The following is a 24,808-nucleotide window of genomic DNA, read 5'->3' as shown; positions in this document are numbered from 1 at the left end:
ATGCTTTGCAGTGGCTGTCAGAAAGCCCTGCTCTCTGCTGAGATTTGAAAAGGCGAGTGTGGGCAATAAAGCTGATTCAGTTACATAAGTTCTGTCTGGAGCAATGGGCCAAAAGTCCATCAGACTATTGTGTAAGGATTTTCAAAGGATACCCAAAACATTGGTGCAAAAACCATTAAGTAAAATACTAAAGAAATGTATGCAAAAACGTCAAAATTAAAAAAACGTTGTAAATTCTATTCTCACTCATTCTGGCATTTGGCAAATGGAAATTACAGTAATCATAACAGATATATATAGATATTATATAGTGTATGTAAATATCTGGCTTTAATTGTACTCAACTCATTCATTTCATTTGATATTATGATAAATTAATCAGATTCATACCACTCCCATCTTATGTTTTCAGGGACTTTCCTGGAAGTTCATCCTGGGAGCTCTGGTGGTGGCATTTGGCAGCTTGGTGACGTCAATGATTATGACCGCAAGAAACTAAAACTCCTCAGCAGGAAGGAAAAAATATGTGATTCACTGGAACTGATTGATTTCCAGTTGTCTACCAGCAGGTCCCCACCGTATGAGCAGCACAGCCGGGAAGAAAACTGAACTTGAGCTTTGAATGTTTTTACTGAAGAGTGGATTTTAGAAGAGAGTCAGTTAATAAGTTTATAAAAGTTATTTGCAGTCAGTTTTATTTGGGGAAGGGATTGCCTTTATTTTTGCTTACAAAGATGCTTTAAAAAGTGTAAAAAAAAAAAAACACTAAGTAAAATAGCTCAAAATTACATTTGGACTCCACAAAGTCCAAATGTTAAAATATATTTTACCATAAAATATTGAAGGAGATGTTGGTAAATGTAATCCTCTAAACAAATACATCTCTGTTAGCATTACAGTCCTGATTACAAAGGGAGATTTTAATAAAAACATTTGACAAACTCTTAAAATGATTAAATATATTTAGGCTAAATCCTAATTCACGTTATCCATTTCCAAATAAATATAAAAGCTTAAATATTTTTGACAAAATACATTATGTCAATTTGTATTTATACATGTGCAGTTTACTACAAAAACCTTCATTTTGACCAAAGAGTAACCCTTCACAAAACTATGTTTACAGTTAAGAGGTGAAATAGAATAAAGTAAAAACAAATGTAAACAAGCTTAATGTTGTTCCTTTTTGAGATACAAGCAGCATGATATTCTTCATTATTCTGTCCTCATGTTTACAGTCCACAGCAACCTTTAACAACCTTCTTTGGGAGAGTTTCATTCAATATGATCTGAGATTCTGACTCCCACCTCAATTTGCCATTTTTCTTTATTTCTCTGTAGAAACATAAGAAAGACAAGCACAGGTGCATCTCAATATGCTTTAAATACTTTTAGAATAGGCATTTTTGCCACGTCAACAAAAAGTTATACATTTTATGAAGGCTCACTCATAAACACTAAACCTGCCTGACCTGACCCTCATAGAGAACGTATTGAGTACTCCCTAGAGCAGTGTTTCTCATTTCCGGTCCTCAGGTTTGTCCTGCATGTTTTAGGCGTTTCCCTTCTGCAACACATCTGATTTGAATAAGTGAGTGACTAACAGGCTTCTGCAGCACTTGATGGTATTGGTGGGCATTTATTGTATCCTTTACCACGCAATCGTATGAATCATGTATTCTGCAACAGAGACGCATCTAAAATATGCAGAGCATATTGAGAAACACTGCTCTGGTGGAAGGTGAAGGCATTCATTTAAACAACCTTGCCTTTCTTTAGGCCTCAGCGCAGACAGGCTGATTAGCTCTGCGTCACTGACACAGTAACTCATGCAAAAGGTGACCTGACTAATTCTTGAGGGCATATACTGTGCAGAATGTGGGCTTTGCTTTTCAACATTTCTGTTAAATATCTTTGTTCATAAGTCATATGATGTTCTTATTAGTTATAAGAACATTATACTTTTTTTAACCACCTCTCAGGAAAAATCCTTTAAAAATGTTAAGTTTGAAACACTTTACCTCGTGTGTACTGAATCCAAATAAAAATATAATTAACATTTTGATGACATAATTAGTAGAAATGTGCCATGTATGGCTTGAAAATTAAAACACAAATCCCAACTTTCCTACCGTGCTAGATGAAGCACAGCTTCGACAATGTTGGTTCCTTCCTTGGCACTCGTTTCACAGAACATGGCGCCGTACGCCTGCGAAGCAAAGACAAAGCAAAGCGTTAACATTCCTGACTGCAGACTGTTTACTCTGACACCTCGAGGGCTGAACATCTTTATAAAACAATCATCCATGTGGTGAAAGTAACACCTTGGCCAGCTTTTCTCCATGTGAGCTGCAAACGCAGCTTCCTTCAGGAAGTTGCTCCCGGAGGTCCACCTTGTTTCCGACAATACAAAAAGGAATTTTTTCATCTGTGGATTCCTAAAAAAAAAAAAAACAGAAAGACATATGATATGCATCACAGCCATCTGTGAAATGTATTTAATGTCTCATCAGAGCTGTGGATACCTGAATTTGATCTATCCACTCTCTGACGTTCAGAAAGCTCTTTTCTGAGGTAACATCATAAAGCAGCAGGACTCCATGAGCTTTACGGAAAAAGGACTTGGCAATGCTACGGAACCTAAAATAAAAGGAAGCACAGCTCTTTTGAAGCAAAGTGCATCTTTCTCTGAGTCAATGTTTACACATTTACAGTGATGCAATCCATTTTTCCATGTCGCTACCGTCTTGATAAAACTTCTTTCTAGGAAGTGGTGTACCTTTCCTGACCGGCCGTGTCCCATATCTGCAGACTCATCATCTCGCCGTCCACCTGCATCTTCTTCATCTGGAAATCAATACCTGGGTGCAGGAATGTATCATGTTAAAATATCTGAAGCCAGGAATTCACAATTATGAGATTAATTTTTTAACAAATTTCTTAAAAACAGATCAGAGGGTAAAAAGTAAAGCAGGTAGAAGCTCTCGGGATAAAATAATTCAGCACAGACTCCATTTTCAGGGTCTTTCCAGTGTATTTGTAAGTAAAAAAACACTTGTGTATGTGAAGGCAACATATTTAGTGTTACCTACCCAACGTTGTCTGAATGTCTGCTCTAAATTCATTGAGTGTCAACCACAACAGAAAACTGGACTTTCCAGCTCCTGCATCTCCTGCTAAAACAACACGGTACACTGGTGAAGGTCCTTCTGTCACTGTGATGTTGTCCCCTAACTGCTACAAAGAAAGTCACAAAGAAAATTACGAATATGAGATCACAATAATATAAATTAAGAGGTGCAGTTGTTATATTTTGTGCAATTTTGAAGTTGGCATCTTGTCCTGCAATGACGAGTAATCATACAAAGTATTATACAAACAACAGAATAAGGATACAACAATATGAATGTTTAACCTTCTTCTATCGTCCACATGAAATAAAAATGGAGTTTATTTAGTCAGTTACACTTCATTCTCTAATGACATAATTGATCCAATAAATAAGTAAATGTATTCATTCATTAGTTCTATAGTTGGATCAAAGATTCTATGAATTCCTAATTAGTAATCCACAACTACTAAGTAAGGCCCTTTTCTTTTAGCCACTGGCCAATATCTGTCTTATTACAACATGTAGCAAAATAAACAGCGGGATAGAAAAAAAAGATGCCAAAAGATATGAGATAACTCCTGCACTAATAAAATCAGAATTTATTTAATTAATTTGAATTCCAACAAAATTGTCTATGTCCATGTTGTTGCTTGTTTGTAAGATATCATGAATACAAGCTTTTTTACCTTGGTGGGAAAGGCAGACAAGCGTTTTCGCAGGGATGAAGTGATGGAGCTGGTTTGGCTGGGAGCTACAGAGACTGCAGCCTCGGCCCTAACCTCTGATATCTGCAACAACCAAAATAAATATCATTTTAAAGGGTTGAATAAAAACTGTTGCTGTCTTTAATTGATACTGCTCTGTTTTTCCTCCTCACCTCTATGTCTGACGGGATGAACGAGTAACTGTGGTGCACAGTTTCCACAGAACTCATGCTGTCGTCAGTATCATAGTCACTGGCTGAGCTCTCAACCGTGTCCATTGGCAAGCCGCTGTCCAGGTACCGGTCAGCCCAGGTGGACACGCGGAAGATGCTGGGGTTCTGCTTGGATCTGCACACACATACACACACAAGTCTGAATATTGTTGTGACAATTGATCTTCCCAGTGATCGATCCGAGTCGTCATGCAGGTGAGCACAGGGACTCCATATACCTGCCATGATTGAGTGTGCTCTGTCGAATAGGTTTCATTCTCCTGGCAGGGATTTCGTCTTGAGGAGACAGCTGTTTAGTGGATTAGAAACATTTTATTTTACTTGTGCACTTGGCAGGACATTGAGGTTATTTCTGACAATGCCAGCAGGTATGAGGAAACATAGCTGAGCAAACAAGGAACTCACCCTCCTTTTAGCTGCAACCGTTTGACTGGCTAAAGCTGAGCGCAGTCCATCATTACTGTCATAAAGCTTCTTGTTCATTTCCCTGATGATGTGTTCAACAAAATACAAGAGTATATAATTAATATTCATACAGTTCCTTGAGGAAAACATAAAGTTGTTCCTCATTCTGTAATTTCTCTTTAGCTGAAATTTTTTTCAAAGTTGTTATTTTGTCATTTTTTCCTCTTATAGAAGGAAAAAGGGGCTGCTTGTTAGCAACACGCTACAAAACAAGTCCAGCTTGTTCCTTTCTCAAATAATTGTGTTTAAAGCAACAAACAAAACAATCAAGTTTATTTCAGCAACAAAACAGTTAAAGTTCTGTTCATAAAAGACTTCTGTGTCAGAAGACACAGAATTGAGAAAACCAGTATACATTATATTTTGTCAAGTGCCATCATTACACATCAATACAAACATAACTGAGATTTCTATCTACTAATTATAACACAGCTGAAGAGATTTACGAAAATATTTTCTCTAATACTAGTATTTTATGACTGCTTCATTACAGGAGCTCGCCAAAGATTACAGAGGCATTCAAAGTTTTCATAGCAGATAGAATTCAATTTCAAAACCTATAAAATCATTACGTTATTTTTTTCAGAAGAATTACAAGAAGCACTAATGTAGCACACACACCAGCAACAGAGCCTGTCAAATAGACTACTTGCTGTACAAATAACTAAGCTTTTCTTCTGGTAAGGGTACACCTTACAGCCACATAGATCAATAAGAAGAGCAGAAACCAATTTTATACAGCGCAAAGATGCTCTTTGTGTATAAACAGACGTTAGATTGGAGTGACTCAGTCTCAGACCTACATTTTCAATATCATACAAATAACAGCCAGCACTATATTGCCAAAAGTATTTGGCAATATCTCCCTCGACTCAAATACAGCTTAAGTGACTTGTGTGGTTTATCACAAAAATCTCCATAGACTTCAAGTGATACAGATTACAGCTGCCTGGGTCAAGTGGCTCCTCACCTTAGGATTCCTCTCCACCATGATATTTGCATAACTGATTGCTTCTCTATTTTGAAAGTCATTTTAATTTTGTTACGGTTGCTTAAAAAGTTTGATTTTCTATCGTTGACCTTTAGTTTTGAGGCCATGTTGATATCTAAATCTTATCTGTTCTATACAATAATAATACAATAACAATCATCTAAATTTTGGCATTCTTCATTAGGTCATCCAAAACAAGAAATATGATCAAGGTGGACTTACTGGAGGATCTGAATGTGATTAGAGTACGACTGATATTCTGTCACCATCTTTTTTAATACTTCTGTTTCTCTGTGAACACCAACAGAAGAAAAATCATACACTTCCATTTCATAAAATAATGGAACAACATTTATTAGTTGAACCAGAAAAAAAACAAAAACCTTTACCTTTCATGCTGGGCTTTTTGCTCTCCAAACATGTTCTTCAGCTTCTCCAGTTCAGAGTGGAGTCCAGCCATGTTTGTCTGGTTTTGCACCAGAGAACTTCGCAACTGCTCCTTTTCCTGCACATAGATGCACTATAAGCAATTTAACCCAAAGTGCATGCGATATATTTGACTTGGAATCCAGAGTTCTTTACCTGTAAGAGATCACTGATCTGCTTGTTCAGTTTGATCACCTCATCTTTTGCGTGGTTTAGTTCAGAGCTCTCCTGGTTCTCCAAATTAAAGCCATATAAACATTTTGTTAGACAGCTGAAACATGTTTCTGTTCTGTACTTTGCTGCCAGTTTTATTTAACATTTCATATATTGTCAAATACTGTAACAGGAGAATGAGGAAAAATTTTATTTTATACACTTTATACACCATTACTTGTAAGTCTAACATATTGAAGTAACAATGAAGTGTGGGATCACTGTTTACAGATTTCCTCAAACACATGTTTGGCTTAGGTTTAAAATAAATCTCTTGAAATTAAGGAACCCACACATTCTACTCATCAGTGTGAGCAGCATTAATCAGTAATCCTGCTTACAAGGAAGGACTGGGTTCATCATTTGTGTTTACTGTCAACTGTGGCCATCTACAGGACAAAAGTAGCAAGCGCTTCCACAAACAGACAGCAGTTGTGTTAAAACATATGCACTTTGTGTTTAATTTTTGCCTTCTGTAGTTTCAGAAAAGGCTTATGTTACTTCCAATAAAGTTTTTAAAAAATATATATGAGTAATATCATCAACTGTTGTGCATTTCTTTCAGATTGGTTGCAATGAACAGGCACTTCTCCAAGTTTTTATGCAGTACCTAGCAAAGTAAGTCCTTTAGTCCGTCCTGATCTGGGACAACTTGTGTACAGTTTGTGTAAGTATGTAGTATCTATACATATATATGATTAAATACTCATAAATATACATCTAAAGATACATATAAAATATAAGGCAAATTTATTTGAGTACACCAACTTGGCCATTACAGATTATTCTACTTCCACTTAAAATCCCAATACAATAACATAGTATTTAAAGTCTCTTTCAAAAATACCTGCAGCATATCTTTTACAGTTTTTAGAAAACAATGTGTACGTGTTTCAGATGTGTGTGACAGGCTGAAAACAAACATTGAATGCATTAGACAGTCTTCGATGGAATTTGTTGTCCTAGTTGTTAAAGTGTAAATTGTTTTCTGTGACAGGCCTACCATTAACAGTTGATCAGCTGTTGCATGCAGATCTGCAATCTCATCGTTGTATTTCCTCTGCATGGTTGCTATGATTCCTTCCATTTTCTTTCGCTCCTGCAAACATGAAACCAAAGCAGTCAGAAGTGCAGGCCAGCTAAGAGCTTGAAGTGGGGCTTTCATCTGACATTACAGACCCTCTTTGTGAGAAAGACACATAACCTGTTGAGTTCACCACAGCTATGTAGGTGGTTCTGGTAAAAACAAGCATTTTGTTTCAGCTGGAATTAAACTGCACTCTAAATGCAACATTAACTCATTATGTATATGTTTATGACTTTGATTTTCTTCATATAAAGGAGTATGAAAGGAAAGAAAAATTGTACATACAGCACTCACCTCGTCTCTGGCCCGCTCCTCTGCTTGGGCTAACTGTTGCTGAATGTCGTCCTCCAGCTCTGCCAGCCGACTGGTATTTAACTCTTCAGCTCTGTTTTAACAAAAGTGGACAAGATGTGTTGGAACTGCAGGCTCACAACTGCTGAACCAAAGCTCAAGTCCACACGTCCGCTCAGTCAAAACTTCACATTTGACTACTCTACTCAACCAGAGACAAGGGAGGGACAGAGTTTTGTAAATATGTGCTGATCTATTTCCCCACACACGTGCGTTAGCTCAGCGCACAAATGAGTTGCGCTTTGTCAATTAGACTTTGCTAATTGATTCCCAGACAGCTTTAAAACACAATAGAAAGACGTGCTTGGCTTTTTATAAGGCTAAATAACCGGGCAGGGCAGTGTATTTAAAGCTTCCTGCTTCCTTCAGGGAAGGAATGTCACCTTTCTCATACTGTGCACAAATTCAACCTGAGAGAGAGCTCAGACACGGGGCAGAAAAATCACTATACCCATCTCCTGTATATATAGCTGCATTTTTGGCAGCAGATACAAAATGAACTGTAAAGCTAGTGTCCGACAAGTGTGATTGCTGAGAGGGCAATCACAAGACAAGAAGGATTCAGGCCAAGCCAGATCTCCTCTTTGCAGATAGAGGCACAACCTGCCATGCAGAATTACATCTGCAACTCCTGCCTCACTTGCAGGAAATTTTGCAGTGTTAGATATGCAGTGTGAAAGTTTATTGACTCTTTCAAGCAACAGAGTAGAAAGTGCTGTTGAAAAAGTTAAACACAATTTCTGATAACCGCATACATGCGAGTGCAAGCAGTATTCATCTTCTATGCACCTCAAATCTCAAACAGTTTCCAGAAAACTGGAAATGTTAAGTTAATTAGAATCAAGATTAAACACCTGTTTAGAGTTGCTTTTGAACCATAATACTTATACTTTATTATGCACCAAATAACATATTTGATGTGTGTTGATTGTTTTAACAGTGGCACTAGACAAAATGTAACATTTGTTTTCACAACTGTTGACTATCTCTGTTTATGATGCATTTTAGGTATTCACCATGTAAAGAACTTTGAACTGACATGCTACTGAAATGAGTTACACAAATAAATTTGATTAAGTGTGGATTTAACACCGCACAATTTGCTGTGCTGGACAGCTGTAGTTTAGGACTGTGCAGTTATTTAAATGTTCATTTCAATTTTGATTTGCTGAGCACAAATTAACTATTTTAACTAAAAAAAAAAAAAAAAACTTTTACCCTTTCCTATCCTACTGCACAAAGAGAAACACTGTTAAACGGGGAATGTGTGCAATGTGTATGAGATCTAACAAATCTAATTTTCCCCAACCAGCTTTGCAAACAAAAGATTAGATCAGTTATAGTGATGTGACCTGCTCAGCCAAGGCATAGCTCCTGTCCATGACTAGTTGAACATGTTGGCCTAAATATGTTGCAATTTTCCTATTACTTAAAAGATTGCTGTTTTTGACACGCCAAAATTCATTGCTTCAAAAATGTACATCCTCTGTTATATTTTTTCACCCATGGAGGTCGCCATTTTTTCACCGCTGGGTTGATGGCGTCATTAGGTCCATTCTGTACTGGAGTCTACAGAGTAAACGCGGGAAGGCTAACTTTACCCCAGTAGTTGCTTGTCATATTGCATTTGACTGGTGTCACTTTGCATAATGCCACACTGTGTCACAATCGGTTGTGATAAAAAATAAAAATTGAGACTGAATCTGGATAATTTCCCACATGAAAGAAAGAAGAGCGCAGTGCGAGAGCTGGAGTGGAACACAAATAAGGACCTAATCTGGACCGTGGATATTTCTCCGCAACACTTTGCACTATTTATACCAGCAGAACCATCGAAGGCTCTAACAGCCAACGTTAAGGTAGCATTAAGGTGATCGCTACCTTAACGAGCTAAAAATAAATGACTTCCATAAATACATAGATACAAACACAAAAATTATGTCTAACAGGCAAAATCAATTTGCACTAGAGCTGCAAAATACGCTGATCTGATGATACCTCATGGATATTTTACAAGCAATCTTTGGAGGATCAGGAAAGGACTTCATTAGTCGAGCAGAAGCTCTTTATGACCTACATGTTCATTTATTTTCATTTTCCAAGACAACGGCTCGCTTCACTGACCCTACAAACGGAAAGCTTTCATTATTTTTCTTACCTCTTCAAACTGGTCTCCAACTGTTCACTCACTAGTTTGTTTTCCAGGCTTAGACTGACAAGGGAGTGGATGGTTTCCTCATACGCCTGCAGAAGAGTTGTGTTTGCAGAGGAGTGAATGGCCTGGTAAAGGTTAGCCAGCTGCTCCCTGAGACTATAAGGAGTAGAACAAAAACTTACAAACAGCAATGAGAAAAAGACAGCAACCTAACACCCAAAAGAAATGAGAGGCTGAGAAACAAGTGATATGTAGATGAATAACCTCTTTTCAATACATGTGTAATTGTAAATATAAGCTAAAATGTGTCCTAACCCAAATTTTCATTTCTGACTGTTACTAAGCGTGTCTCATTAAAAGCCAGCATTTTCAAAATACACATCTGCTTGCCATCCATGGCATATTTAATTGCTTGTTCAAACGTTAAGTTTATCTTTCCTAAATCAATGCAGTCTCATTGCAATCATGCTTTAATCAAATGCTTAACTGAAGTTAAATGGATTAAAAAGATACGCTGATTTTATTTCCAGGAAAATTACACACAAGGTTTTTCTCATCCTTTCTACAGAAGCTATTTGGTGAAAAACTTTTGACAGTTATAAAATAAAAATTGCAAAACTTAGAGGACTTTAAAATGGTAAATGGTCTGTACTTGTATAGTGCCTCACCGAGTCCACAGGACCCCAAAAGTGTTTAACTTTTCCATCAGTATTAAGGAATTATTGACTTCATCAAGCTGATATATCTTGCTGAAATGTTACTTGTAAGTTAGTTTTCTCTTATTTCAAGTGCACCAAGATATTTTCACTAAAAACTGTACCAAAAGTACTTGGTAAGATTGTGTTTTGCAGTGCACAGTAAATAACACAATGCCATGATGGTAACAATAGCCCATCATTCTGAGGGGATGTTTTTGGTTAGTAGGGACAGTGAAAACAGATGGGGATAAACACAAGAAAATCTTAGAAGACACTAAAAATTATTTAGAATAGAAAAGAAACCAACAGTCTTTATCGTCTGGAAAAGCAGCAGCAGCAACAGATATAAAGGTTCAGATAATTCTGTTTTTTTTAAGTATTAAGTATTTAAGTATATATATTTATATATATAAACAAGCTTAAACCCAACAGATTCCAACCCAGTTCACCTTCAAGCCTAAACATTTAGACAAAATTAAATTGTAATGGTTTAGAACAGAGCATAATAAAGTATTAGAATAGTCATGTCAAAGACCAAACCTAAATCCCACTGTAAATTTGATTTCAACAGACGCTAAACAATGAATCTGAGCTTGTCAAGAAATTTTTGTCCCATAAGTTCACGCCACACTTTTTGGATTTGGATTTGTAAAATGTTAAAGCCATGTCTTACTTTTCTAATGCACTACTCTGTTAGTAAAGTTTGTGGCTGTAGCATGATTAAAAGTGAAAACATTAAAAGAATGTGATTGTGCAAACCATTTTGGCTAAGAAGTGCTGTAATCACAGGTATGTAAATAATCCTGGTCAAAGTGAGACTCCGGTCTGGTTATTGACTTTACCTTTCAGAGAGGACAAACTCCTCATCTATCCTGGCCACAAACTCTTCCCACTGAGTCGGAGCTGCTCCTGCGCCAAATGACGCCAAGTTGAGAGTCTCTGAAACCTCTTGAAACCTGGAGGAAAACCGGCTGTAGTCGATGTAGCCGTCCTCACAAGCTCCGAACTTATCGAACAGAGTTTGGACTTCAGTGTTCGGGACGCTGAGCTCCCTGCAGACCACTGTGAAGTCCTCATACTCGATCCTTCCGGACTTGTTTACATCGCAAGCGGAAAACAGCCTTCTAAGACTGGGTCGGTTCATAGTTTCTGATAAAAAAAAAATCGCATTCAAATAAAGCGTATGAAAATTTTAATGGGGTCATCCACCTCCCTTTGGATGTACGTACTTCAGCGGCGTCTGAGACAAACAAACGCTCTGTCCTCCTACGAAGACACGGGTTGGTCCAGGTGTCGGTGTGGGCGGGCCGCCTCCCAGTTCCTGCAGCAGCTGAGGTTTGTTAGGCTTATGCATGGTGAGAGAAGCGAAGGTAACCTGCTGCAGATCCAGGAGAGATAAGCAAGTGCTTACGTCTGTTTGCTTTTGGTGTGTAGCGCATGGGGAGGTTTTTATCACAGACACTTCTTTACTTCTCTATTGGAATGCGTCATCCCAACACAGAAACCAAGAAGAAAGCAATTATTGAGATCTAATCTGTGAGAAAAAAAAATATATATATTTTTATATAATTAAAGCACTTATTATTACTGTTAAGATGTATTTGTTTAATTTAAATCGCAGTAGTTTAATTTTACTAATGATAAAACTGTGGAGATTATTTTATTTTGGTTATAAACCTTTATATAATTGTCACTCTTATGAAATATGAATTCAGTTTGCAAAACCCAGTTTCCATTGTAAAATATGGTTTCACTGAATTTAATACTCTGTGCACCAAAATAAGAAACTTTAAACAACTTCAAGATTCTAAAAAATGTATAACATTAGTCATGATAAATAAATTAGCTTCAAATCTTGAACAAATGTATGAAGTGGCAATTGTACTTACTCCATTTTGCCTTTTAACTCACAGTAATTATGAAGCAATGGGGAAAAAAATAACTGTTTTCATCTTTATTTGAAAAATTAAAATAAAGTGCTTTTTATATACAATACAAAAACAAAACAAAACAGTAGTGATATGATACAAAAATACAATTCACAATACCTGTACATTGGCAGCTGAATTTACAAAATAACTTTACAAAACCTGTTTACTGGCTGTACAATGCATGTTGCAGTCTGAGCAACGTGTGCTATCTAATAGAAAGCCTGACTACAGTGGTTCATTAGGAGAGAGAGCAGACGACAATACTTTTACAGTGGCATTATTAGTCTAAGCTTGTATTTAATGTACCTGCACATCATCTTTGAGTAAAATATCGCCACAATGCATTTGACTATAGCACATTTATTGTTGTTCATGGCAGTCACTTCACCAAAAGCTGCCATTTGTTTACGTTATTAACAGTCAAAGCATGAGTCTTTTACACTGCATGAGTGATTGCAGCTAGGCAGTCTCAGAAAAAACCCCAAACACTTTTATAGGAAATGTAATACTTGACATTTTTTATTTTTTATTTTTTGAAGATGTGGTTAGGAGTTGTGATTTAGGAAAAAAATTCAGTCCCTGGCTGAGACTAAAGCCACCCAATCGGTGAACTAAACTAATAAAACACCTAACGAGCTATGCTCAATGACAGAGACAATTGTGCCACTATTATATGATGGTACGAATCTTTTTACTGTTTTCAACTGTTTCCACATATGGCCATTTCTCTGACACCTTGCAGTGTCTCATATAACTCTAAAGCTCTAATACCTGGTTAGTTTATCGTCTCAAGAGGCACATCACCTGATTTTTGTTCAGAAGGCATTTTAATCCCATTTGCCGAGGCAAATTTATACTCGGAGCCACAACCTGCAACATAATAAGGCTTTTTAACATCATGTGCAAATCCCACAGCAATATGCCTGTTCTTTATGATGCTCTAAGTTCTTTACTTTGTCACAATGCTAGAGCCAAACTAAAACACAACTTATGAATGATGAAATATCCAAGAATTTAGCAGTTATTGTCGTTTATCATTCATTATTTCTGCATAAATATGATTACTCAGTGCACTGGTTCATGTATTTGTCTCTGGATGGGAATGGATCTTATTGCTCTTATGGTCGCTCAAAACTATTTAAGCAGGCAGAGGTTGTTTTTTTTATACTTTTCATCTTTAAGACTCATTGGCTAACAATTTAACGCTGAGGCTATACAGATGTGGGACGTTTAAGTCAGAATATTTCTATTTTCACCCCTACTTCCCTGTGACAACAGTGATATATATTTGAAACGCTGAAGAAGGAGTTATAAAAAATGTTTCTGTGCAACCAAAACATTTTGCCACATCGTGATGATAAATATTTATACAGTTTCATCATGCTGCAATAAATCAGCCGCCACAGATTTACATAACAGTCCTGGACCCTCGTAATCTGTCCCGTTTTGCCAGCCTGTCAAGGTTTTCACTGCCTTCTGCTCTGGAGCGTTCCACAAATGGCTAGAATACGCTGCATATTTGAAGATTGTATAAAGAGTAGCTTTGCTCTTTTTTTAGTGGCACTGATTCTAAAGTAATTCACAGCAACAAAACCTTGTGCTTACCCAATCTCGAGGTGAGGTTATCCTATGTTGATCAACCTCACTTCACATTATTCGCTTTGCATAGACCGTCGATCTTGTGACAAATACCGTGATGGAAAACAGAATGAGATTTCTCTCTGTGTCGCATGTAGAAACAGAAAACGTAGAAAAGTCAAAATTCATCATAAGAATATTTACATGCTTAAGAGCTTATCTGTCTTCATCTATGTACTGTATATACTTATTCTTCTGCTCTTCTAGCAGTCGAGTTTGTGGGATTCATGTGAAATTTTAATGCTTTTAATGTTTTCTAAAGTGCCTTGCAAAAGTATTCATAATTTTTGAACTTTTTCATATCTTGTCACATTACAACCATAAACTTCAATGTATTTTGTTGGATCGTTCTGTGAAAGACCAACAAAAGGTACCACTAGATGATTCCTTCCACAGAATCATCAAGTGGAAGGAAAAAAGTAATCTTTTTTGTCAAATAAAAATGTAAAAAGTGTTGTGTACTTTTCTATTAAACCTCTTTCAATTTGATACTCCTAAAATAAAGTTGAGTGCAACCAACTATTTTCCAGAAATACCTGATTAGTAATTTGAGCGCCCCTGTGTGCAATTTTATCTCAGTGTAAAAACACATATTTTATAAATGCCTCGGGGGAAATTAGAGATCAAATAGCATCATGAAGACCAAGGAACACAGAAAACAGGTCAGGGATGAAATTTTAAAGAAGCTTAGGAAAGATTATGAAAGAAAAATCACAACCTTTCGATATCTTACAAGCCAAAGGTCATCTGAAAATGGAAATACTATGTCACAACAGTAAATTCACCAAGACATAATTGTCCATTTAAACTGAGAGACTGGGCAAGAAGATAATAAAAAAAGCAGATGAGAGCGTATGATAAGTTTGGATCAGCTGCAGAAAAGTATAACTCCAGCAGGAGACTCTGTTAAGAGGACAGATTTTATTTGCCCACTCTACAAATCCGACCTTTATGGAAAAGTAACTAGAAGCAAGTCACTGTTGAAACCAAACTAAAATAAGTTCTGTTTGCAGTTTACCACAGCCCAAAGCTATTTGGACTCTGTGCAAAACGCTAAATGGTGGAAAAGTAACACTCATCATCTTGAAAATATCAGCGCTACTACAGTGAAAAATACATGTGTCAGAATCATGACACAGTCATAGATGTTTTTCTTCAAAAGGAATAGGGAATCTGGTCAGACTTCATGAAACAGATCGAGGTAAAGAGGAATTGTGACAGAAAACCTATAACGTGGAACATCAGACTGAAGTTCACATCCTAGCAGAACAATAAACCCATAACCCCAGAGGTAGAATGGAATGACTTTGATCAAAGCCTATTCATGTATTATAATGTCCTTGTGAAAATCTACACCTTAATCCAACTGGGGTTAAATATTTGAAAAATTCTACTCAAAGACTTAGGTGTATGGATGTATAAACCTGATAGAGAAATACCCCATGTTTTTTTTTTTTTATTTGTAAAAAAAACATAATAAAAAAATAAATCAAACAGTCTACTTCACAATGATACACTACATTGTGGTAAAGTATCAAGCAAAAATAACATACATATTTTGTGGTTGTAACACCACAAAATATAGAAAAATTCAGAAGACTTGAAAACTTTTAAAAGGCACTTTGTCATATTAGATGCGCTTTTTATATTTTTGTTTTTCCACAACTGAGGAACCATGTCTTTCAATTGTCAGACTTGTTTGTATATGAGTTGAAATTTGCAACACACATTAACTAGTGTGTAGCTTCAGGGAAGCGCAAACACCGACAGATGGCAGAATGACAATAAAACATTAGAGACCGTGTCAAACTCAGTGACATAAACCTTGAGAAACACTCTGCATTTCCAAGCATTACCAGTGTATTTTATGGACGGAGAAAGTTGAAATGCCCTGAAACACAATCCCTTACAACTGGTTTTGATGCCACCTCTGTGCTTGTTATATTCATGTGAGCTATGTGTGAGAGCATCAGAAGGCAAACTGGAAGTTGCTCCGAATGCACCGTGTGAAGGAGAAAAATAAAATGAAATGCACATTGAACCACAGGGACAGAACAAAAGTAGACAAAGTGCAAAATATCTGTAATGAATGTTTCACTGTCGGAGTGCTGTACTCTTCCTCCTATAAATTTTAGTCTTTACCAACAAGCGCACTCTTTCCAGCTCTTTGCAGACAGTCTTACACTATAGAGTCTTTAATCTCAGAGCCTAGTCTGACTCGAGGCCGCGGGCATGAGGGAGAAATCTCTACATGGCTCTCTTTTAAGTTCAGAGGCCTCTTTTCTGACTCTGAGAAGCTCTTGGTGTTGTCAGGCGAGGAACACTCATGAGGTGGAGTGCTGCAAAGGTAGTTGTCATTAAGGGTCTGGTACCCTTTGTGATCTGACGCCGATGTTGTGACAGTGCTGCCATTTAGCGGTAAATTCTCAGCAGGTTTGCCCACAATTCGGGGCTTCTTCTGCTGCATATTGGGGCACTCCCCTTCCTTCAGCATGGATTTCATGTGGTCACGGTTCCTGTAGATCACGAACAGAGAGAAGACCACCACGGAAAATCCCAGGAGAGCGCACACAACAATCAGCTCATTCCAGTAGGTTTTGGTGTTTATCTGCGGAGAGAGGGTTTCCCCTGGCAGAAAAATGACTTCCTCTTGGGAAAGCTGTGGCGCACGGGAATGGCCCGTCAAGGTGGTGCTCTCCTGCCTGGCTTCGCCCCTCACGCAGTAGTTTGCCAGCAACTCCATGAAGCCTTCCTCCACTGACCAGCACTCGTAGGTTTCCTGCCTGCCTGCCTGAGCGACCACCACCAGTCCCCCCTCTGGGCTGGGGTAGTGGAAGTGACCTGTGCCTTCGCTAAATTGCCACTTTCTCTCAGCCAAATTGGAGCGCAGCTTGCATGGCAGTACTTTGAAAGTGTTGGCTGGGATTATGATTGCCTGGCATGAAGATGCTCCTGTGTGAAGGCAAAGCAGAAAAAGATGTAGCAAGCTGTGCTATCTGAATAATAATTGACTTCACACAATAAGTTGACAGCTTTTAGAGGAGCAGTTCACCTACGTGTTGGAGGATGATTAGGAACCCGTGGGCTTGGCTTCTTGCAAATGACTGATGTATTTGCTTCATCTACATCCTGCTGCTGAGCACTGAAACACATGCATCAAATCATTGGGCTTGTGTTTGCATCATCTAATATTTGCATTTCACACTGGGTTTTAGCCAGAATATTGTGCAGAGTGGGTCATACTTGCTTGCAGGAGCACTTCTGATGTCTACGCACTGCCCCTTGTTCCAGACACAATATGGATCCCTGGAAAGGATGCACTCCCCACAGCTCTGATAATTAGTGCAGTTAGCTAGTGGAACCTCCACAAGTTCAGAGAGAGATGAAACATAAAGCCGACCCTGGAGAAGACAGGAGGCATTAGACAAATGTCTGTGTGACTTTTTTTATTGACTTCCATGTCCACTCCTGGTGTAATCATTCTTTAAAGGGTCTTTTTTTTCAGCCATTTTAAATAGTATTTATTTACCCTGATTTAAAAATGGAAGTTTATGTATGCTGACATTCAGGAAGTGTAACACGTCCACGTCTAGTAAGTTTGCAGATCCCACTAAGAAAATGTATCATTTGCTTTAGAGGAAAGCTCTTTACCACTGGGGAAATTTTTGAAAAACTTTTTAAGACTGTTTAAGTTGTATAATGAGAAAGTTTTAGAGATAGATTCAACATATTTATTTCCAAGCAGCTCTCCTTACCTTCTCAGTGTCCAGCTCAATTTGGTGTACCGGTTTAGAGTCACGGAAGATTACCATCTCTTCAATAATGTGCATCTTGTTTTTGATGTTAATGGCCTTATGGAGTCTTCCATCATCTAGAAAACACATAGCTTAGCTTAAAATGAGACAAGACTCATGTTAAAGGGAACATCTTACAATTTAGAGCCAGAAAACAAACCCCTGCATGAATCATAAATAAATAACAATCATTCTTTTCATTGTTTCTCAAGTCATAGAGACCATTAAAAATCATTTTCTTTTATAACAAGCACTTTTGAAGTCATGGTACTCTAAATTGGAAACACCGTCACACTATAGAGGTGTTGATTTTGCATTTTTAATATAAAGAGTAAAAATGTTAGACTGAAAACAACCTGAAAAACCTGAAAAGAACATTTTCAAATTGTAACACATGCCATTAGAGACAAGACATATTTTTGTCTTTAAAAGGCATGCTTGAAAGCACTGCCTTCAATACTGGTGGAAAGTGTCTTACCTGTGCCAATGAAAAGAACATTGTACACCTTTTTAGCTGTCTGGACTCCATGGACTACAATCTGCGTGTAGCGTACGTTACGCTTCAGCAGGAGAGGTTGGCTGCGAATCACGCTGTCCATCAGGAAGTGGTCTTTGACAAAATTCAGCACCTTGTCTGGCATGTGCAGCGAAGAAGAGATTCCCATCCCTTTGGCAGCATTTGTAATACACTATGGGGGCAACAAAACAAGTGATCTTATTTACATATTCTATCACACTTGATAAAAACACAAACAGTGGTTTGGTAGAATCTTTATCAAATAGCAGTCCGGTCATTAATCATTAAGATCATAACTGATGTGCAGACCAAAGCATGTCTGTCTTGCAACTGACATGACTCTGTTGTGTGTTGATGTTAATATGTGTTCAGGTTCTCCAGCAGATGGCAGCAAATATGTACTCACAGCTCCAGGCCGAGGCTCCGGGACAGGATGATTGTATGTGTACCACTGCTGGGTCTCTCTGTTGACCTCACGGTAGCGCCCATTGAAAGCCTTTTCCACTTGGTCCATCGTGAACGAACAGACTGCAGAGCTTCCTGACGCACCTTTATACCTTAGTGACCAAAAGGTTTCGTAAAAATCCAAAAATATTAGAAATTGCCCTTAAGATTTCACAAAAAGTGTAGGTTTCTAGCAAAAATATTCCAAGAAGTAGTACACACAGTTTTCTCTCATACAGCATCAAAATCAGAGTCCATGTAGAGTCATCTCTAATTTGAACTCATACTATTATTATACTCCCTACTTTCCAAAGGGACCACATTAATTTCTTGCCTAACAATCGTACTCATGTTAATATTACACCTGTCAGATTTAGATGTCTTAATATAGACTTTAATGTGTTTTGAAATATGTTTTACATACTGGAAATATTTTTGCTAAATTTTGTTGGTATGGTGTTTTAAACTTTTATCCTCACCACTGAGATGTGAAGACTCCATAAAACATAGTGTTCTTCCAGTCCCCAGGACTCGGCGTAAAAACAACCATGTCTTGGATTATATTGAAGGGAAAACCATCATCAGGCAGCGAGCACAGGAGCTGGGCCTTTAAGAAAGTGGTCCACTTCTTCTGTAATACCCTCTCGCCTCCAATGTCGCCCTACAAGACAAATACTGGAGGTTAAAAGTCTGTCTGGCTCAAGGTCAGTAAAGGGTGTAATAGCATAAATTAAAGTTCCTGAAGACCTGTATGGAATATTCAACATTGTTAACCTGTCATTTCATTTTCTTTTTATTTGCCCTCTCCTTTCTGAAAGCATAGACAGAGTGTATTTGGTCCAAAGTTGGATCTGATTAACCAGAGAAGAAGGAAAAATATTAACCCCTTATGGACTCAATCAGCTTTGCCTCCCACTGAGATTTACCCCAAGGCAGAATGCTTCTAGGTCATGAAAACAAACTACATCATCATAACAGGCATAGATAAAACACACTTGGTCCTCTGAAGAGGGCAAGTGCTTCTAAGTAAAAAAGAGAAAGAAACAATGCCCCCCAACAACCTCTCTTCCCTGACATAGCCCCTCTGATTTGCTGCCCTTGGCATAATCCTTTATAGTGCCATGAGTGACACAGGATCTTGTTGACATGAGTGCTAATTTAGCAATGCATGCTGAGAGACAAGAGTGGAAGTTTGATGTCTGATCTGATGGATTTAAGACTCAGATGTGAGTGTTCCCACATATCCAAAACGATGAAAGGGTGATGATCAGAAGACGGAAAAAAACAACAACAACACCTGAATGATCTAAATGACCTATGAGGTCACCTTGGTCAGGTGACCAAGTAGGAGACTACTGGAGCCTGGCTAGGGATGAAATGATCCATCACAAATACTGAAGCAATGACTGTGGTTATTGCAGCAACCCAGGCAGATAATAGGGAACATGCATCCCCATGTTTTATAATTTAAAGCTACTGTGATCTTAAACTGACTACTAAATAATTGAAGCAAATGCATTCCATTCATTAATCCTCTTGTAAAAGCACCCCTTGTTCGAAAGGCAGCTCATGGACAGGCCAGCTGCCAGAGGCAGCTTTCTGGGAAACAGAGCAAATCACGCAAATGAGAACACACTTTGTTTTGTTTGTTCCCGGCAAAACATTGTTTATCCAGGTTTGCCCCGATGATGCAGAGCTAAAGCAGCAAACACCTGAACATGCATAATGACAGAGAAAGCAGCCTCTGCAGAGATTTAACTGGCTTTGGGGAGATAACAGAAACAAAGCGTAGATTTTAGTATTTTATTTAAACCATTTGTAGCCAATTATACCAGCTTTTGTCTTTCTTCTGGCTTACATTCTACACTTAAGGATTCTTGTTCAAGTTTGTGGAAATTCCCTTGTGGGTAATCCGTACCAGGAAATTTTAAGTTAAGTTCCTCATTTTACAATTTCTGAGAAAACTACATGAGTGAGTGATTACTTGATTCTGGTAAATGGAGCCTTTAAACTGAATGTTTGGAAAACTTAAGTAAATAGTTGAATAATGACAGTTTAAACCTTCTGGGCGATGCCTGGTGGAGATTAATGCCCAGGAGTTCAGCTTTGTCTAATGTCAGTTCAGTCTGTAAGCTTGAATTAGTCATGATAAATCCCCCAAAGAAATACAAACATTTATAGAAGTTCAGTATATTTCTGTGCATCTTCACATACTTACATAAATACTCTTAATTTGACTTAACTATTTTATAATTTGTAAAAAATCCTTCCTAAGAATTACTTTTATCTTTCTGTGTCCATCACACATCTGAATAATTTGACCTCATAGGTCATTAATTAATTCATGTATTTATTTATGATAACAACAACATGAGATGGAGGACCGATTGAAAAATTAATAAAACAAATGTACTGACTCAAATTCTACAGAGTATAACAATTGGGGAAAGTGTTTAAGTTTGCTGAATAAGAATTTAACAATCTGTTTTTTAGGTTGGTTAAACGCTTATTTGTTTTAATAAAAATTTTTACTGCTTGATCAGAGGTTTAAAGAAAGGCTTTGAAAGGCCTTCATAACTGCCAAACAGCTTGGGCAGAGGGAAAGAGAAAAAAACGCAAAGTCTGCCTCTCTGGGGTTCTGCCTGCCTAAAGATCCCACTTAAAAAATTAAGAGTTGGTGCTGCTTCTTTGGCTTGCAGGATGTTAGGTGGTGACGACACTTTTAACACTTTTTTTTTTACCCCTCCAGGGGTTCTTTTGTGGGCTCTTGTGTCCTTACATGAAAGTAGGCTGACAGGAAAGGGGGAAGACATGCGGCAAATATCGTCGGGTCTGGGAGTCGAACCCGCGACAGCCGATTCGAGGACTCAAGGCCTCCAAACATTGGTCGCACTATCCCCTACGCCACCACGGCACGCCCCTACTTTAACACTTTTAAAGAAAAGCACATTTGTCAAAATTCTGACAAATGTATCAAAGCGATACACCACAAAAATATCTATGTAGTCTAGCAAACTCATCAGGTCTGGCTCTGACTCAACCAGAGTTTCTCACTGGTTCTTCTCTATGGGTTGTGGTTGAGTCTCTACACACAGCTGGCAGTTTCCGAACAGAAAGCCAGCCAATCATATGAGGACTTTGTGAGACATGCAGCCAAGTCATGTTGGTGAACAATTATGAAATATATTTTAGATATATAATGTTTCCTTGCATGTTCTTTAAACTTAGGGAGGACCAAAAACTGTAAATAAACGTTCACGAAACACTATCTCCTGGCTGGAGTTGCTTCGTTTTTCAAGTTCAAATAATGTAATTATTCCACTGAATGAAAGGACAGTCCAAATAAGGTTTAACAAATTAATCATTCAATTTATGAATAATGCATATAAAAAATACTTTCACACATCTTAGTAGACAGTCAGAGACTTTACTTGAGAGACATTTTGGGTCAAATAAATGTTGATGCATTGTCAAAGAACACTGTAGGAGGGCTACAGTGTAGCATAAGAGGTTACATCTAAATCTAAAAAATCTGTGAATAATATTTTCATGGTATTTGTAGAAATATTTCTGGGTGAAAGGTCACCATACAGTTGTCTGAGCTGCAATGATATTATTTCAGAAGCATGTAAATACTTGCCGTCTTTAACAAATAGGTCAACATTCCACCACTGATAAACTCAAATACTACAACTGAAGCGGCTGTGTCTGTGTATTGAATCCAGATCTGAAGACAAACATTTGTTCCTTAGGAATTTAAAGATGAGATTTGGAAAAAAAAAAAGAATCAAACAAAGCAAACATATGGAAGGGACATGATTTCCTTATATCACCACCCAGTAGAAGTGGAAGCTACACAAAATGTATTTAAGCTGAAAGCAGAAGATGACACATGTGCATTTAGAGGAGGCAGACTGAGAACAAATACATGAAATAGACAAACAAGCACTCGCCTCCATCTGGTTCGATATAATCCTACAGTGACTGCAGGGCTAGATGTTGCTTAAGGATATAAAAGCATCCTCAGATGGAAATATCTGCCCTGTAGTATCACTCACCTTACACACGCGAGCGATGCGTGACACGACAGTGTTGTCAAAGAAATCAAACTCCTTCCCTGCTTCACTGAAGAAGAAGTAAATCTTATCGTCATCGCCCACAAGGTTGCCCTTGGGCAGGCTCTCCTGTATGTAAGCTGAGCCAACAAAGGCTGGGTCTGAAAGGAAAGTAACAATACCGTCACACTGGGATCTGGGAACATACATCCCCACTGCTGAGTGAAATCCACATCCAGCAGGGACAGAAGATGGTTTTCCATTGTAGACTGATCACGCAGCATTTTCGGCACTCTGTTTTAAAGCTGAGTATTTATCCATTGTACAATAGAAATGTTATCACTGAAAGATATGATAAAAAGCATTGCTACACAGCTACATCAACATACCTTGAAGCCAGTTGAGAGAGTTTTCGGTTTTTAGAGCAGTTCCCTGACTCAAGCTTTTGTAGATTATGGGTTCATTTCCTTGGAAATTACTAACAGTGCCGGCATACAGCTCCCCATCTGCAATGCAGACAAGAATGATCACAATGTTTCTCCAAAAGAAAAAATGTTTCTGCGTCACATAGTAATGAAATCCAGAGAATATCTTCTAGTTTTTATCGCTGACATCACTGAATATGCATCTTGAAACTTTTAACAAAGTTTGGTGGTTATCAACCCCTTACTCCCAAATTTCTAAGTTTTGAAACACATTTTTCCAAACTAGCATCCCTTTATGGATATGTTTGTGTCATTCCGTCTTGGATTCTGCTGGGTAACACTACCAGTGTGTGCTCTTCAATTTGTATAAACCTACCAGCCATGATGGCAGTGGACTTGTACTCTGGGTTGAATGGGCAGCGGCTGCGTCCGTCCTCTGTAACAATCTCACCAGCATCACTTTTGACAAACGAGAAGTCCGCAGTCCTCTGAGGGGCAAGCACACGTACACACACACCACATGTGATAAGGGAATTTGAAAGGCGAAGCTCTAAGTAACCTCTCTGTCAGATTTTGCTTTAAAAGGTGGTCAGTCTTTGGCCAAAGTTGAAGTGCAGGTCAGTAATGTTTGTTTGTTCTGGCTTGTTCTAAAAGGCACTAAAAGATCTGAAGAAAATGTATAAAAACCGGATCGATTCTTATGTAATCTGATTACATGCATTATATATTTTGATCTTATCCCCACGGACATGCAAGCTAATAAAATAATGCACGTATATTGTATCTGACTGGTCTGAACGTCTCACTCAGACAGAATGCTGAGCAAGTAGAGAGGCAGGATGTGGGATGCATCAGATTTGAGATGATGTTCCACTAAAATCAAATAAATGACTCCCATACAAAGTCCTGCATCTGACTAATCACCTTTTATGAGGGAAAACAAACATTACTGTTGTCTGTAAATCTTAAAGAAATGCAGAAGCAAGACTATTGAACAGATGGGATATCTTTGAAAGAGTGGAAACTTACAATGTAGGCACACATTGGGCTGAAGGCGTACGTTCCGCATACGTACAGATGAGTGCTGTTCATACGCAGTAAAATCTTTATGTAGTTGAAGCAGTCCCTCTGTTTTAAAAAGACAAAGAAGAAGAAGGGTTTATTGTAAATTTTTCAGCTGCTATACAACAAGTAAAAAGCAGCAATGTATATTATATTAAATTATACTATATTGCATAGAATAGAGATTAGAGAAAAAGGCACAAAGTTTAAAATAAAGATCAAATGCTTTGTTTTTGCATAGTAATTTGAACTCCCCGTTTACACAAGCTCCATTTCCCTTTGCTAACATGCTCCAGTGTCAAAGGTTCAGATCTAAAGTAAAGAAGTTTAACAAAAGTGCAATAAAACTGTATTTGAAAAGGAAGGGGAAAATCCATTGTTATGAGAAGGAAAGTTCCAAGATGACAGGAAATGTCCAGGTTTCTTTCCTGGCCTGGGCTTTGTGATTCAGCAGCAGTCAGAGCTGAAGTTCAGTAAATAATGTTTGAGCCATGTGAGTTCAGCTGT

The 24,808-nt window shown here is 37.9% G+C and overlaps 3 protein-coding genes across 12 annotated transcripts in view; 1 reads left to right on the top strand and 2 right to left on the bottom strand.

Annotated features, from left to right (window-relative positions):
- The window catches only part of fkbp16 (FKBP prolyl isomerase 16), a 32,831-nt gene extending 31,666 nt beyond the window's left edge, over nucleotides 1–1,165 (top strand). For all 5 annotated transcript variants that reach the window (XM_028031394.1, XM_028031412.1, XM_028031421.1 and 2 more), the window contains one exon: nucleotides 413–1,165. In XM_028031394.1, the coding sequence (XP_027887195.1) occupies nucleotides 413–499 (87 nt within the window). In that variant the 3' untranslated portion in view covers nucleotides 500–1,165. The remainder of the gene's footprint in view (nucleotides 1–412) is intronic.
- On the bottom strand, nucleotides 693–11,776 carry rasef2 (RAS and EF-hand domain containing 2). 5 transcript variants are annotated; one of them, XM_028031324.1, is made up of 17 exons: nucleotides 11,278–11,776; nucleotides 9,741–9,893; nucleotides 7,517–7,616; nucleotides 7,148–7,243; nucleotides 6,088–6,165; nucleotides 5,895–6,010; nucleotides 5,728–5,796; nucleotides 4,455–4,536; nucleotides 4,268–4,338; nucleotides 3,990–4,164; nucleotides 3,799–3,900; nucleotides 3,093–3,234; nucleotides 2,780–2,861; nucleotides 2,526–2,640; nucleotides 2,325–2,438; nucleotides 2,133–2,209; nucleotides 693–1,335 (listed from the first exon to the last, which is right to left on the bottom strand). In XM_028031324.1, the coding sequence occupies exons 1-17, from the start codon at nucleotides 11,577–11,579 to the stop codon at nucleotides 1,233–1,235; spliced, it is 1,977 nt and encodes a 658-aa protein (XP_027887125.1). In that variant the 5' UTR covers nucleotides 11,580–11,776; the 3' UTR covers nucleotides 693–1,232. The 5 variants fall into 5 exon arrangements, with proteins under 5 accessions (XP_027887125.1, XP_027887134.1, XP_027887116.1 ...); XM_028031333.1 differs by having other exon boundaries at nucleotides 3,093–3,237; nucleotides 6,088–6,159; XM_028031315.1 differs by having other exon boundaries at nucleotides 3,093–3,237; nucleotides 11,278–11,775.
- An 801-nt stretch (nucleotides 11,777–12,577) lies between these two features.
- sema4ba (sema domain, immunoglobulin domain (Ig), transmembrane domain (TM) and short cytoplasmic domain, (semaphorin) 4Ba) overlaps nucleotides 12,578–24,808 on the bottom strand; it is a 56,135-nt gene continuing 43,904 nt past the window's right edge. For both annotated transcript variants that reach the window (XM_028041488.1, XM_028041481.1), the window contains exons 5-15: nucleotides 24,269–24,367; nucleotides 23,616–23,727; nucleotides 23,204–23,320; nucleotides 22,818–22,975; nucleotides 19,239–19,420; nucleotides 18,722–18,872; nucleotides 18,277–18,487; nucleotides 17,760–17,875; nucleotides 17,248–17,405; nucleotides 17,061–17,146; nucleotides 12,578–16,956 (exon numbers count right to left, since the gene is read on the bottom strand). In XM_028041488.1, coding sequence (XP_027897289.1) covers nucleotides 16,184–16,956; nucleotides 17,061–17,146; nucleotides 17,248–17,405; nucleotides 17,760–17,875; nucleotides 18,277–18,487; nucleotides 18,722–18,872; nucleotides 19,239–19,420; nucleotides 22,818–22,975; nucleotides 23,204–23,320; nucleotides 23,616–23,727; nucleotides 24,269–24,367 — 2,163 coding nt within the window. In that variant the 3' untranslated portion in view covers nucleotides 12,578–16,183. The remainder of the gene's footprint in view (nucleotides 16,957–17,060; nucleotides 17,147–17,247; nucleotides 17,406–17,759; nucleotides 17,876–18,276; nucleotides 18,488–18,721; nucleotides 18,873–19,238; nucleotides 19,421–22,817; nucleotides 22,976–23,203; nucleotides 23,321–23,615; nucleotides 23,728–24,268; nucleotides 24,368–24,808) is intronic.

This window comes from Xiphophorus couchianus, chromosome 2, assembly GCF_001444195.1.
Source record: "Xiphophorus couchianus chromosome 2, X_couchianus-1.0, whole genome shotgun sequence".
Taxonomy (NCBI): domain Eukaryota; kingdom Metazoa; phylum Chordata; class Actinopteri; order Cyprinodontiformes; family Poeciliidae; genus Xiphophorus; species Xiphophorus couchianus.
Note: the sequence above shows the minus strand (reverse complement) of the source record. Positions and strands in the feature narration are given on the sequence as shown.